We start from the raw sequence: 13,192 nt of genomic DNA on the forward strand, positions 1-13,192 counted from the left end.
CTCGCGACGCCATTTCAGAGCAAACAAACTGTCAGCGCCTGCTCTAATCGGAGGGCTTGGTAGTGTGTGCCCAGTCACGGAGAAGTGATTCTTCCATTTGAACAAAGCTTCTTTTAACCCCTTGAGCGATTGGGGATCGAACCTAGGTCTCTTGTGCTCCATTTCGACTGGCGAGCGTTAGAACAAAAGCAGGGATCTCAGACAAGTTTGAAACCTGTCCTCCTCTCCACCTGCAGCCCCTGTCGGTGGATCTAGAGTGTGTGTACACAGCTTCACATGTGAAAAGAACCCCTCCAAGCCATTTCTGTTATGTTGTCTGTTTAATTATTCCCCTCTGGTGATGTTTACACAGAGCAAATAGCGAGGCTTGATGTTCCCTCTCCTGGTGCACCCATATTAGCCTGCCAATCAACCCCTGCCGTCCCCCCCGCCAGTCCAAGATTGCAGTGGCTTGTCGGCTTCCAATTAAAGCAGCGTCCTGAGAAGACAAAAGTGGACCCCCTGGAAGGTACGGGGGGGAATTGTCATTTGACAGAAAAATGTGTGTATTCAGAAATAATTGACATTGTGCCTGCCTGTTTGGGAAGCAAGGTGCTGTCACTCTGTGATGCAACCGAGTCTACCCCGAAGCTAGCTACTAGCTACTCTAAAGTCAACTTTTTGGTACCTAGCATCTTTGAAGCCTCTTTTGGTGGTTGGAGCTGATGTAGGTACCTTGGTACCATACCAAGCTAAGGGGCTAGCTAATGTAGCTAGCTCCTTCTGTTTTGCACTCTGAGCTAGTTGTAGCTACCGTACACAACATAATTTTCAATTTTTTTAAGAACTCCCATTGTGTGTTCTGTTCATTCACCCGAAGGCTTTCTAAGACATTACTGGCAAGAGACTCATGAACTAGCCAACCATGTTACCAACGAAGCTGCTTATTGGCTAGTACTGCATACACACCCTCAGGATCAAAACAAATCTTCATGCCTTCTAACATGCAATACACCTTACCTGTCCCCAGTGGCCTGAGCCCTGTGGACACACGCACACTAAACCACGGTAGAGAGGGTGGACTAATATTATGAAATCCAGTGCCACGGGGCTAAACATACACATACACACACACACACAGTCCCATAGGGGGCCGAGAGGTGGGTTACAGAGGGCTACAGCCCTCAGATAAGTTACTGCGTGTGCAGCTTCAAAGGCAGAGCTCTGGGTCCTGAGTCTGTGGCTGGACACGACCTCCTCACCTCTCCACCTGATGCTGTATGGATCCAGGTCAGCATGGCAGACACACTAGTGGAGCTGGACAACAGGAAATACAACCGGGAACAACAAAAGGGAGAACAAACATTGGGGGGGGGGGGGGGGGGGATGTGAATGACATTATGAGCCTTTGAAAACCCCGGCACAAGCATGGGTTTGAGAGAAGAATCGTTTAAATCACAAGATGATTGTGAATCTCACGCAGGGAAAGAGCTCTGCTAGAGAGAAGCTTTTGTGTCCATATACCACGGAGGACACAATGATAAAGCACATTGCGCTTTGTACATTACAAAGGCAGAGAATGGTTTTGAACAGGGCAGCGTGAGGACAGAGACAGCTTTGGATCCCCCGCTGTCTGAGCTGAACCAGAGAGACGTCCTTGGTGTCCCTTCCACCCAGGGAGTTCTCCCACTGCCAGGTCTGCTGATCTCTCCTGGAAGATGTGACTTCCACTGAGGAGGCGTGGGTCTCCCCCAGGGAACGGCCACGCCGAATACAGATCCCGTCACACACACACATTCTCTCTCTGTGGCACATACACACACACACACACCGTTTTTTCCCCTCCTTTTCTTCTTCTTAAACGCACGCTCATGCACACACAGGCTTCGGCACACTGGTGCACACACTTTCTCTCTCACATACACACACACACACACACAGGCGGAGCTGAGACAGTTGACTGTACCCGTGGGGACCGGCGTCGTCCCTGCTAACCCTCCACACAGCAGACGGGGAGGCTCGTCTGGGGATGCCCCAGTCCTGCGTGTCCCTTTCTCCTCCGCTCGCCCGTCAGACAAGCCTGACACTTAGATTACCACAGATCCTCCAAGTGGCTCCGCGTCTCACCCAGGGAGCTCAGTGTGTGTGTGTTTTGTGTGTGAGAGAGAGACAGAGAGAGTGAGAGAGCATCACGTGAGCATCTCTTTGGAGCCCCATCATGGGTCTCCTACGGCTACCGTCCAGCCTGGTCTGAGCAGGCTTTCTGGGGATCGAACCGTCCTCCTTCCAGGCTGCCTGAAGATCCTGGCGGAACCACAGCTAGGATATTCTCTGATCCGGAGCCGTGGCTGCCGGTCTTTGAGAAATCACTGATTTGACATTTCCTGTCCGGATGACGTCTGTGTAGTGTAGCCATCAAATGATGGTAGATCAGAGATGACTGGGCCTACTTGTACACCACTGAGGCCCAGTTTGGCAGTGATTAGGTCTACTGTCTAGACCTCGGGAACATTTGAATACACAGCACTGCTAAATCCCTTTCATCTTCAAACCCAGACACAGCGGTACCGTGTGCAAGGCTTAGGAATCTTTTAGAAAATCTCACATTCATATTTCATCTGACCCATGCTGAACAGATAATGTAGACCAGAGTGGGTGAAATTTCAAATCGAAAACATCAGGCAACAGAGCATATTATAGCAGCAAAAATACTTCACAACAAACTCATAGCACCCGACATTGTTCTCCCATAATACAAAGCTGGGCACTATCTCAGCCTCTCCATGGCTGCAGCGGACGGATGTGAGAACATGGAAGGAGGATAACGAGCAGGAGATGAGCTGCAGTCATGCTTCTGCTCTCCCCGAGCAACAAAACACCTCCTCCAAACAGCACCCAACCTTCCATCCACACGTGCATTGTGATTCTGTTAAATTAGGCATGATGGAACACACGCGCACACGCACGCACACGCACACACGCGCACACACACACACACACACACACACACACACACACACTAGGTACACAGAGACGAACTGAGAGACATGCCCCTCATTCAACACAACACACACATTGGGCCATGTATTATTAAGTTGGAGTGGGAGTTCCAGTAGCATGTGTGCATGTATGGACGCACATACACACTCGGTCCCTGTAACTAGCCCCACTGCCCAGCCAGAGGAACATTCCAGATATATCACCCGGGAGATATCATGGAGGTTTGGTTTATTAGGTTTGCTTTATGCTGTGAACAAACATGAGGAAGAAGCTGTCAGTCAGCGGTCGGCCAGACAATAAGACACCTGTAGACTCTTGACCACCGCGGCCAGATCAAACACAGAGAGGACTGACGCCAGATACACGCTGATCCCCCCCCCCCCCCCCCCCAAAACAGAAAAGGAAAAAACTTCAAACATTTGGAGGGACACAAAGTAAACTTTTAATAACACAGTTAAAACAACCCACAAAAACCCCCTCCATCCAAACACAGACTGAGGCATTAATATGCAAAATATACTGTCTCTATGTGTGTGGGTCTGGTCAAATATTAATACCTTTCATTGAAGGTCAGTGAACGCGTCACCCTTGATTAGAGTGTTAGAAATACATGTGTAGACCACCTAAACAATCATATACTCATTAACTCTCAATGCATCTCTAGTTAAACAGTCTTTGAAAAGACGGACAAAAAGTCTTCCTATAGGCTGAATGTTGACCACGTCCACATCCCACCACATCACTCTTCCCCTCTAAGTGTCCAATTAACTCCTAGACCGATCTTCTCAGTGTGCAGGTCAGTTGGTGCTTGGCTATAGAATTGTTAGTCTGGGGTCAGGGGTAAGATGTGGAGTTTGGGGACATCCTCAGTCCAGTTTCTCGAATATGTACGACAAAATGGCCGCCACCAGAGTCAGTCCTGCTATCAGCATCTTCAGGCGTTCTCTGTCAACGCTCCACGAGCCAATCATGATGGTTGCAGGGGGCGGGGTTCCCCGGGCGCTGCTAGACATGGCGGCCGCTGCTTCCTGTACAAACACACAAACGCAACGCATTAAGGGTGTCTGCATAGGGTGGGTGTGCTTCAAACTGTTGTGCTACGAACTGATTTGCTCCTGCTACTGTGCAGGAGTTGTGAAAAGTGCAAATTCTGATTGGTCATACAATCTCCGTACGCACCCAAAAGTTGTTCTGTCCGTATTACTGAATGTTAAAACCTGCCCGCGTCAGGCACAGCTGTATATAGGCATTGCACTGAAAACTCACAGTCCGTGAAAATATACAGTCATTTAAACCAGGCGTAAGGACGCCATGGTTAGAATATCAATCCTGAAAAAGTTATGCTAATTTTCTAGCCTCCAGTTAGTCTTGCGCAAAAACAGAATGTCTGTCCAGCCTGAAGTAGACGAAAACCTCCAGTTTTAAAGGCTCGCCCTGGTGTCATTACAATCCATTTCCAGGAACTCCACATCCCTTTAAGAAGCATTGAGCAACCTTCAGACACCCAGAGTCGGGTTGCTGTACGAACCCGACCCTGACCCCCCCTACATACCTTCGTGGTGAGAGAGAGATCTGTCAGTCTCTCTCACACACATCTTCCTCTCCCTCTGTCTCGGCTGGGGTAATTGATAGAGCTCAGAGGCTCCCCTTTGCTCCCCCCCCCCACCCCACCCCCTCTCCTGATGCAAGGAAAACCTGTCAAGATGGGAACACTTGTTTTGATCACTCATCTCAAAGCGCTCATCCGGGGGGAGAGCTGGGGGGGGGGGGGGGAGTATGGGGTTTTGCCCCATATCCCGTCATTCGACAGTTGGGTGCGTGTGTGCGCGCGCACGAGCGAGTGTGTGTGACACGTGCGTGTACATTGTGTGAGAAAGGGGGGAAGTGGGGGGGGGGGGGGGGTCTAACCTGGGCAGAATGAGGCGAGCCTGTGAGGAAGAGAGACAGATGAAGAGTCTTTAATGTGGCTTGGTCTGATGTGGGCCTGACTGACGACCCGTAGCTTCACCAGGACAGGAGTCCATCACTGTCTATTCACTCGTCAATTAACGTCATCCTGAAAAGGCCTTCCCATGAAGTTATGTCACTAAGGGATTGACCTGGACCCTGATCTAAACCTCATTTGAAACTACCCCCCCCCCGATCCTACTATTCTCACCTCCCTACTACTGCCACTAGGCACGTAACACCATGTGGATGAAGTCTGAGTGGTAGACGTGTGAATTACATGTGTGTGTGTGTGTGTGTGTGTGTGTGTGTGTGTGTGTGTGAGAGAGAGGACGTGCGTGTGATGGAGAGAGAGAAAAGGTGTGTACATGTCAGAAAGTGTGTGCGTGTGGGTGTTCTACAAGCGCAGAACGCAGTTCCACCAGGCTCACCTCCCACACACCTATACTGTAGCCCAGCTGCTCTAAAGCTACGGGCTCATTTAGCAGCCTCACTCCTGGGAGCTCCCACTCCTCTCCAGCTCGCTCTCTCCTCAGATCCCTTTCTCCTCCTCTTTCTCCGTCTCTTTAGCGTAGCTGGAGTTTGTATGTTTTTATGCGTTACCGTAGAGGATACACGTTAAATCTGTGAGTGTGTGTACTTTAGGTGTGTGTGTGTGTGTGTGTGCATAGTGTGTGGGTGCACACCAGCATGCACTCTGGAGACCCAGACTACGGTGTTATGACACCGTACTCTCTGTGGCGGTGAGATATGACTCAATGAGGCAGAGAGCTTTGTAACTGTGCATGTGTGACTCGTTTTAACAGGCTGGGAACCAGAACGAAGCCGAAAGAAATCCAATTCAGGTTCAAAGAAATCTAGAATCTAGAAAATGTTCAGTATGTCAGACTGCTGCAGTTGACTCCTACTTTAACCTTGTAAAGTGAGAAACCGAGAGAGAGAGAGAGAGAGAGAGGCAGAGGGAAAGAGAGAGACTAGAGAGAGAAAGAGAAACAAAGAATGACAGTCAGGACTCCGAAGAAGATTTTCTATATCTACCTCGTTTCTCCTTGATGAAACAGGGCTGTATTTCACTGTATCCCAGCACTTAGACGGTATAATAAAAACAGAGATGAGATGAACATTGTTACCCCGGGCTCACACACTCTCTCTCTCGCTCTGCCTTTCTCCTCTCCTCTGTCTCTCCCTCTGCGTGTCTCTGCTCATCAGAATGCGGGCAGCTTCCAGAGAAGAGGAGGTCAGACGCCAGTGGCCTAACCTCAGGCTGATGCTGTGGTCTGGGAGAGAGCGGGCCCCCCCCCCCCCCCCCGGCCCGGCCCAGCACCATCGTCTGGGCCTCAGCATCACCGCAGGCCTGAACTGGGCGAGGAGACTTCGGTCAGCAGCTCCTCTCTCGCCGTGCTCAGCCCTGGATGAAGAAGCTCCCTGAAACCTGCTGGCACCACAGGAGACGGATCGCTCCCCTGCCGGCTTCCTCGGATAAACCCTGGCCTCACTCCCCCCTCCCCTCTCCTCACCCCCCTTCTCCCCTCTCCTCAACTCTCTCGCCTTCTCTCTTCTCACCTCTCCCCTCCTCTCTTCTCCCCTCTCATCACCTCTCCCCTCCTCTCTTCTCTCCCCTCCTCTCTTCTCCCCTCTCCTCACCTCTCCCCTCCTCTCTTCTCCCCTCTCCTCACCTCTCTCGCCTTCTCTCTTCTCACCTCTCCCCTCCTCTCTTCTCCCCTCTCCTCACCTCTCTCGCCTTCTCTCTTCTCACCTCTCCCCTCCTCTCTTCTCACCTCTCCCCTCCTCTCTTCTCCCCTCTCCCCTCCTCTCTTCTGGCCTCCCTACCCTCCTCTCAATTCACCAAGTCATCTGGCTGAGTTGAGAGAAACTAATTGGGGGAAGAGAAAGAGATCATATTTAAGGATTCCATTCTGTTCCAGTGAGTCTCTGTGGAGCAATGGCTGATGGGTAAGAAGTCTTGTGAAGGGAGGCTTTGGGATGTGTGTGTGTGTGTGTGTGTGTGGCATGACAAATGGGTCTCTTCACCTCCCTCTGTGTTGACCTTATGTAGAATGCAGGTTCTAATCTAGTTGAGAATGTATAGGTGTGCAAACGCGTCTCGAACGAGACGTCTTATTGATCCCAGTCTTGTCAACACACACCCACACCGACCCACACACAAAGGCTCAACCCAGTGACAGGTTTGTGCTCTCACAAACACACACAGGGCGTGTGTGTGTGTGAACATCCTGATATGGCGGAGATGAGTATCTCCCGGCTGGCTGTCTCAGCAGGCCATGCACATCTAGGTAAACAGATTAATTTCAGAGAGGGAGAGAGCGAAAGAGAGATCATTCTGTTGACATCGCCCTGCTGAAGCCATGGAGATCTCCTCAGACAGACAGACTGGTCTACCAGTGGACAGATCTTCTCCGCATCGAGGACCAGCTGCGTCCTGCTGGCCTCCTGGACTCTATAAACCCCTATCAGGTTTCCCAAACCCTCAACCAAGGAGTGAGATACCAGACAAGGGTTTTAATAACCCGAATTTATAAGACGTGGTGTTGCGTGAGTGATGCCGTGAGACCCGGAGACAATCACCACAGCTCCTTCAACCAACCAGCCCCCCCACCCCACCTGTAAAAATTCCTCTGAGGCTACAGAGATGGGCCTTCAGCGTTAAAGTGTATTCAAATACCTCCCATGGGGCACGCAAAAAAAATAACCTCCTCCACTGAACAAGGCTCAACATTGTGCCTTCCCCTCCCTCCCAGTAACCACCACAGCCTCTGACCCCTGACCCCTTGAACTTTCCCTTCCCGTCACCTGTGGTCACCAATCACAAGGCCGCATTCACAGGGACGACCGCTGACCTCCGCGGACACTTTGATGGCGGTTACTGGGACAATAGTGACCGCGTCGCACACATTCTCCCATGAGCCCCAGGCGTGGGCTGTCCTGGGCAGGCCACAGTAGAGGCTTGTTCTCTGGAGACGGGTACAGGACACTGTCAGGAGGTGAAGAGAGTGACGTCGCGGAGGGTCGGACGGACGTTCTTCAGGGCGCAGGGTTTACAGGTCAGCGACCGAAGTCATGGGTCAGAGGAGAGGTCAGAGGAGATATGAGAGGAGATATGAGAGGAGATATCAGAGGAACCACCTCGTCGTTTCCCCCGTCCGTCTGTCTCGTTCTCCTGGTCTTTCCTGCTCTCTCTTTTTCTCTTTCCCTTGTCAGTGATGGGATGCACCGTCTTGTCAAACCTCATCTGTGCAAATTCTATCCATGAGACCGAACACATGAAACACACACTAAGTTAAAGAGGACTGTAAACAGCACTGGCCCCGTGTGTCTGGAAAGAGTGTGTCTGGATACAGAGTGTGGTTAGTGTGTGTATCGTTGTGTGTGTGTGTGTGTGTGAGTGTGTATGGTTAGTGTATGTATGAATCCAGCCAGGTCTCAGGTGTAGGTACAGTAACTCGAGCCCCCAGGCTCCAGGTGTACAGTAACACTGCGGTATGGGTGTGATATATACCATCAATAACTTCAGAGAGAAGAAAAAGATGCCTTAGGCTAGAGGGTGTGTGTATGTGCAGGTGTGTGTGTGTGTGTAAAGGAGCGTTTGTGCGTGCATTCGAGTGAGAACTTGCAAAGTGCTTATAAGTGTGTGTAGACAGAGAAAGGGAGATCTCAGCACAGGACTACTGAAGGGATGAGAGAGAGAGAGAGAGAGAGAGAGAGAGAGAGAGAGAGAGAGAGAGAGAGAGAGAGAGAGAGAGAGAGAGAGAGAGAGAGAGAGATGAGAGAGAGAGAGAGAGAGAGAGAGAGAGAGAGAGAGAGAGAGAATGAAAGAAAAAGGAGACAGAGCGCAAAATAAATGATATAAGGAGAACAGTATCGAGGGAGCATTACAATCTAAGAATTACTGGACTTAGAAATGACATTCAGTGGGAATACGGAGCCATTCTGAAGATAACTACAATCAGTTAAATATCAAATATGATTATTTTTAAAGGTGTATTTCAAGGTGCGCCCCCCCCCTCTTTCCACAGATTCAGGGTGAATCTGTGGCGAGGCTGTGGAGGGCTGACGAACCCTCTGGTATTGACACAGAAAGGCTCTCCGCAGAGTTCTGGGGTTGATAGGGTAGTAACACCCCTCATAGCAGACGAGCGTGTGAGGGGAAAAGGTCCCCCACAAACAACTGACATGTTAGAATCCAGACATCTGCACAAATACTTGGAAAGGTGAGCGATCAACCTAGTTAGCTATTGTATCTGACAAACAGACGGGGGGGGGGGGGGACAGAAAACATAAAACAGCAATAGAATGATATATCATCTCTGACTGTTTTTCTTGCGCAAATATGTGCATAAAGCGGCATTAAAGTAAACATCTTCCATTGTACTGCAGATTAAATCTACTGTATACAGAGAAATATTGTCATGCCTCTCGGAGGGGGGAGAGGGTGTGTGTGTCAGAGCGGGTGTGTGTGTGTGTGACGTCCAGACTCACGTTCGTTTCAAACGTGTGTTTGCATTTAACTGTTAATGTGTTAAGTGTATTTACGTGTGTGTGTGTGGATGATGCAAAAGGCTGGCAACAATTCCACTGTAGTGAAACGAGTAAGCGGCATTTTTGTATCCAACATTTCTACGCGTTTGTTCTCAAGGGGCGGGGGTCAAATGGGGGGAGGAGGGGAGGTGGTGGTAGAGGGGGGGGGGGGGGGGTAGCGCTGCCCATGAATTATTGAAGCATCATCAGTGCCAAAAACCAAACGCATCCAGCTCCAACCTGCCACGGGAGGCGCGCCGCTGGACGATTTTTAATGGCGTTTGGATTTCTCGGCCCGCCGTGTTGCCTGTCATACATAATGCAGGCGTGTTGTCGTGTGTGCCGCCGCCGCCGTTCTGGGTCTGGGCCAGGCCGGGTCCAGGGTGTATCGTCCGGGGGGGCTCCAGGTCACCCGTGAACAGAGATACGGGGAGGGAGGACAGGAGAGCAAAGAGAAACTGAGTCGGGGAGGAATGGGAGGAGGAGAGCGACAGAGGGAAGGGAGGAGAGGGAAGGGAGGAGAGGGGAGGGAGGAGAGGGAAGGGAGGAGAGGGAAGGGAGGAGAGGGGAGGGAGGAGAGGGGGGAGAGGGGGGAGAGGGGAGGGAGGAGAGGGAGAAGAGGGAGGAGAGGGAGGAGAGGGGAGGGGGGAGAGGGAGGAGAAGGGAGGGGGGAGAGGGAGGAGAGGGGAGGGAGGAGAGGGAAGGGAGGGAGGAGAGGGGACGGGGGAGAGGGGAAGGAGGAGAGGGGAGGGGGGAGAGGGGAGGGAGGAGAGGGGAGGGAGGAGAGGGGGGAGAGGGGAGGGAGGAGAGGAAGGAGAGGGGAGATGGGAGGGAGGAGAGGGGAGGGAGGAGAGGGAAGGGAGGGAGGAGAGGGGAGGGGGGAGAGGGGAGGGAGGAGAGGGGAGGGAGGAGAGGGGGGAGAGGGGAGGGAGGAGAGGAAGGAGAGGGGAGATGGGAGGGAGGAGAGGGAAGGGAGGAGAGGGGAGGGAGGAGAGGGTGGAGAGGGAAGGGAGGAGAGGGGAGAGAGGAGAGGGGAGGGAGGAGAGGGGGGAGAGGGGAGATGGGAGGGAGAAGAGGGGAGGGAGGAGAGGGAAGGGAGGAGAGGGGAGGGAGGAGAGGGAAGGGAGGAGAGGGGAGGGAGGAGAGGGGAGGGAGGAGAGGGGGGAGAGGGGAGGGAGGAGAGGGAGGAGAGGGAGGAGAGGGGAGGGGGGAGATGGGAGGGAGGAGAGGGAGGAGAGGGGAGGGAGGAGAGGGGAGGGAGGAGAGGGAAGGGAGGGAGGAGAGGGGGAGAGGGGAGGGAGGAGAGGGGAGGGAGGAGAGGGAAGGGAGGGAGGAGAGGGGGGAGAGGGAAGGGAGGAGAGGGGAGGGGGGAGAGGGGAAAGAAGGGACGATGGGAGAAGAGAGGCGAACGAGAGGAGGGGGGACAAGGTGAGAAGAGAAGAGAGGCGAACAGAATGGGGGGGGGAAGCGAGGAGGGAAATAGCGAAAAGGATGAGAGAGCGTAAGAGCGGGAGACGGTGTGAGGGAGAGAGAAAAAAAAGAAGACGGAGAGAAGGAAAGAAAGAAGCAGGCTCGCCAATTTGAAGCCGCTTCCATATTCGGGTTTCTTTCATTTGTCATCTGCGGGATAAAGCATGTTGTTTCTCGCTCTCTCTCTCTCTCTCTCTACCTCTCTGCAAAGGCTCCTTCTGAGGCTGCCGGGTGAATAGAGCTGATTATCTGGTGCTGCTCTCCAGGCAAGGATGGCCGAGGGAGAAAGGGAGGGAGGGAGGGAGGAGAGGGAGGAGAGCAGGCCTCTTTCTTCCCTTGCACAGGGGCCGTGTCTCCTGGCAGACGCTGTAATGAGTCCTTCAGTTGACTCACAATGGAGAGAGCACTTTCTATCAAGGTGGGGAGGGGAGACCGGGAGAGGGGCCAGAGAGCGAGAGAGCGAGAGAAAGAGAGGGAGAGAAGCAGGAGAGGGTGCGGGGAGTGACTGAGCGAACGGACGAGCGGAGATGGGGCAGAGAGAAACAGGAGGAGAGAGAAGAGGAGTGTAAAAGGGGAGAGGGGAGCGGAGAGAGAGAAAGAGAGATAGGAACCAATGTCATACGCCTAAAAAGAGCACTAACCCCCCCGGGCTCTTTAATGGAGAACAGAAACAAAACACGTCTTGATCCAGTGTTTCATGTTTGTAAGTGCTGGTTGAAAGTGTGGCAAATGGACTGTAAACCCAAATACACACCGCTGGTTCTCCTCAGCCGCAACCTTGTGTTGGTTTCTCCTCAGACAGAATATTCTAGAGCAGCGAACAAAAGGATGCGAGGAACAAAAGTCTTTTCACGGAGTTCTCCTTTATTATTCGTATAAGATGTGTTTATTACTGGATTTGTAATCATTTAGACTCAGCTCTGCTGTGGTGATGGGAGACCTTGAAGCCCTCTTGTGTTCAGAGGCCTCCTGCTGGGGGGAGCGAGTGTGTCTGTGTGTTTCCGAGCTTGAAAGCGCGCGCGCGTCTACTTGCGTTTGTACGCGAGCGCGCGTGTGCACGCGCACGTGTCTGCAAGTGTGTGAGCCGCACACCCAGGAAACAGCTCACGAAAGCAACAAGAAATGGAGGAAAAAAAGCGGAAGAAAAACACACACAAAGAAACACAGATGACGAGAAGATGAATGACTGTGTGGGAGTAGAGCTAGGCAGGTCTAATTATGTGTGCCATTAAAACTTCCTCTGAGTGTGTGTGTGTGTGTGTGTGTGTGGGGGGGGGGGTGGGGCACTGTTAAGGCTAGCATGCATTGGAATGCACACGATGGAGGAGGGTTGGTGCCATCATGGTCACAGAGTGTATGCTAATGGGGAGTCTGTAGGACGAGGTAATGGCAGACAGTAGCTGAGAGTGCGGTGAGCTGTCAGTCTCCCGGCCAGCTGAACATTTCCATGGAAGAGGAGTTCTCTGGTGTGCGTGCGTGCGTGCGTGTCTGTACCGCTCGGGAGAGGGACAGCTTTACACACCGAGGAGCGGCCGTGTGCAGGGCCGCTGCTTGTGAAGGCTTTACGTAAGGGCATAAAGCAGCGTTAATGTGTGTTTACTGAGAGATGCAATCAGAGAGATTTTCACTGTTCACACTCTCCTCTCTTGTAGTGGATGAGGTGTGTGTGTGTGTGTGTGTTTGAACACAGTCACTTCAACCTTTTCCTATGAGAGGCCGTATAGGCCATAATTCATACTTGGTCTCACATACATGCCATGACCTCACATATATACCATTATACTCTCACATATATACCATTATACTCTCACGTATATACCATTATACTCTCACATATACACCATTATACTCTCACATACACGCCATGACCTCACATATATACCATTATACTTTCACATATATACCATTATTCTCTCACATATACACCATTATACTCTCACATATATACCATTATACTCTCACATATATACCATTATACTCTCACATACATACCATTATACTCTCACATATACACTATTATACACTCACATATACACCATTATACTCTCACATATACACCATTATACTCTCACATATACACCATTATACTCTCACATATACACCATCATACTCTCACACATACACCATTATACTCTTGCACATAAACTGGCATACTCTCTTACACACACAAAAATACCGTCTTATATGCACCATCATACTAAAGTATGACAATATATGTAAGAGACAAATAGTATGTGTGAAACAGAATGTTACTATATGC

At 51.4% G+C, this 13,192-nt stretch overlaps 1 protein-coding gene across 1 annotated transcript in view; it reads right to left on the reverse strand.

The window, feature by feature from the left end:
• Nucleotides 1-3,366: 3,366 nt before the first annotated feature.
• Nucleotides 3,367-13,192, reverse strand: part of cdkal1 (CDK5 regulatory subunit associated protein 1-like 1) — a 164,112-nt gene continuing 154,286 nt past the window's right edge. Inside the window, exon 15 of the mRNA XM_062465209.1 lies at nucleotides 3,367-4,007. Coding sequence (XP_062321193.1) covers nucleotides 3,846-4,007 — 162 coding nt within the window. The 3' untranslated portion in view covers nucleotides 3,367-3,845. The remainder of the gene's footprint in view (nucleotides 4,008-13,192) is intronic.

The sequence above is a fragment of the Osmerus eperlanus genome, chromosome 7, assembly GCF_963692335.1.
Source record: "Osmerus eperlanus chromosome 7, fOsmEpe2.1, whole genome shotgun sequence".
Taxonomy (NCBI): Eukaryota; Metazoa; Chordata; class Actinopteri; order Osmeriformes; family Osmeridae; genus Osmerus; species Osmerus eperlanus.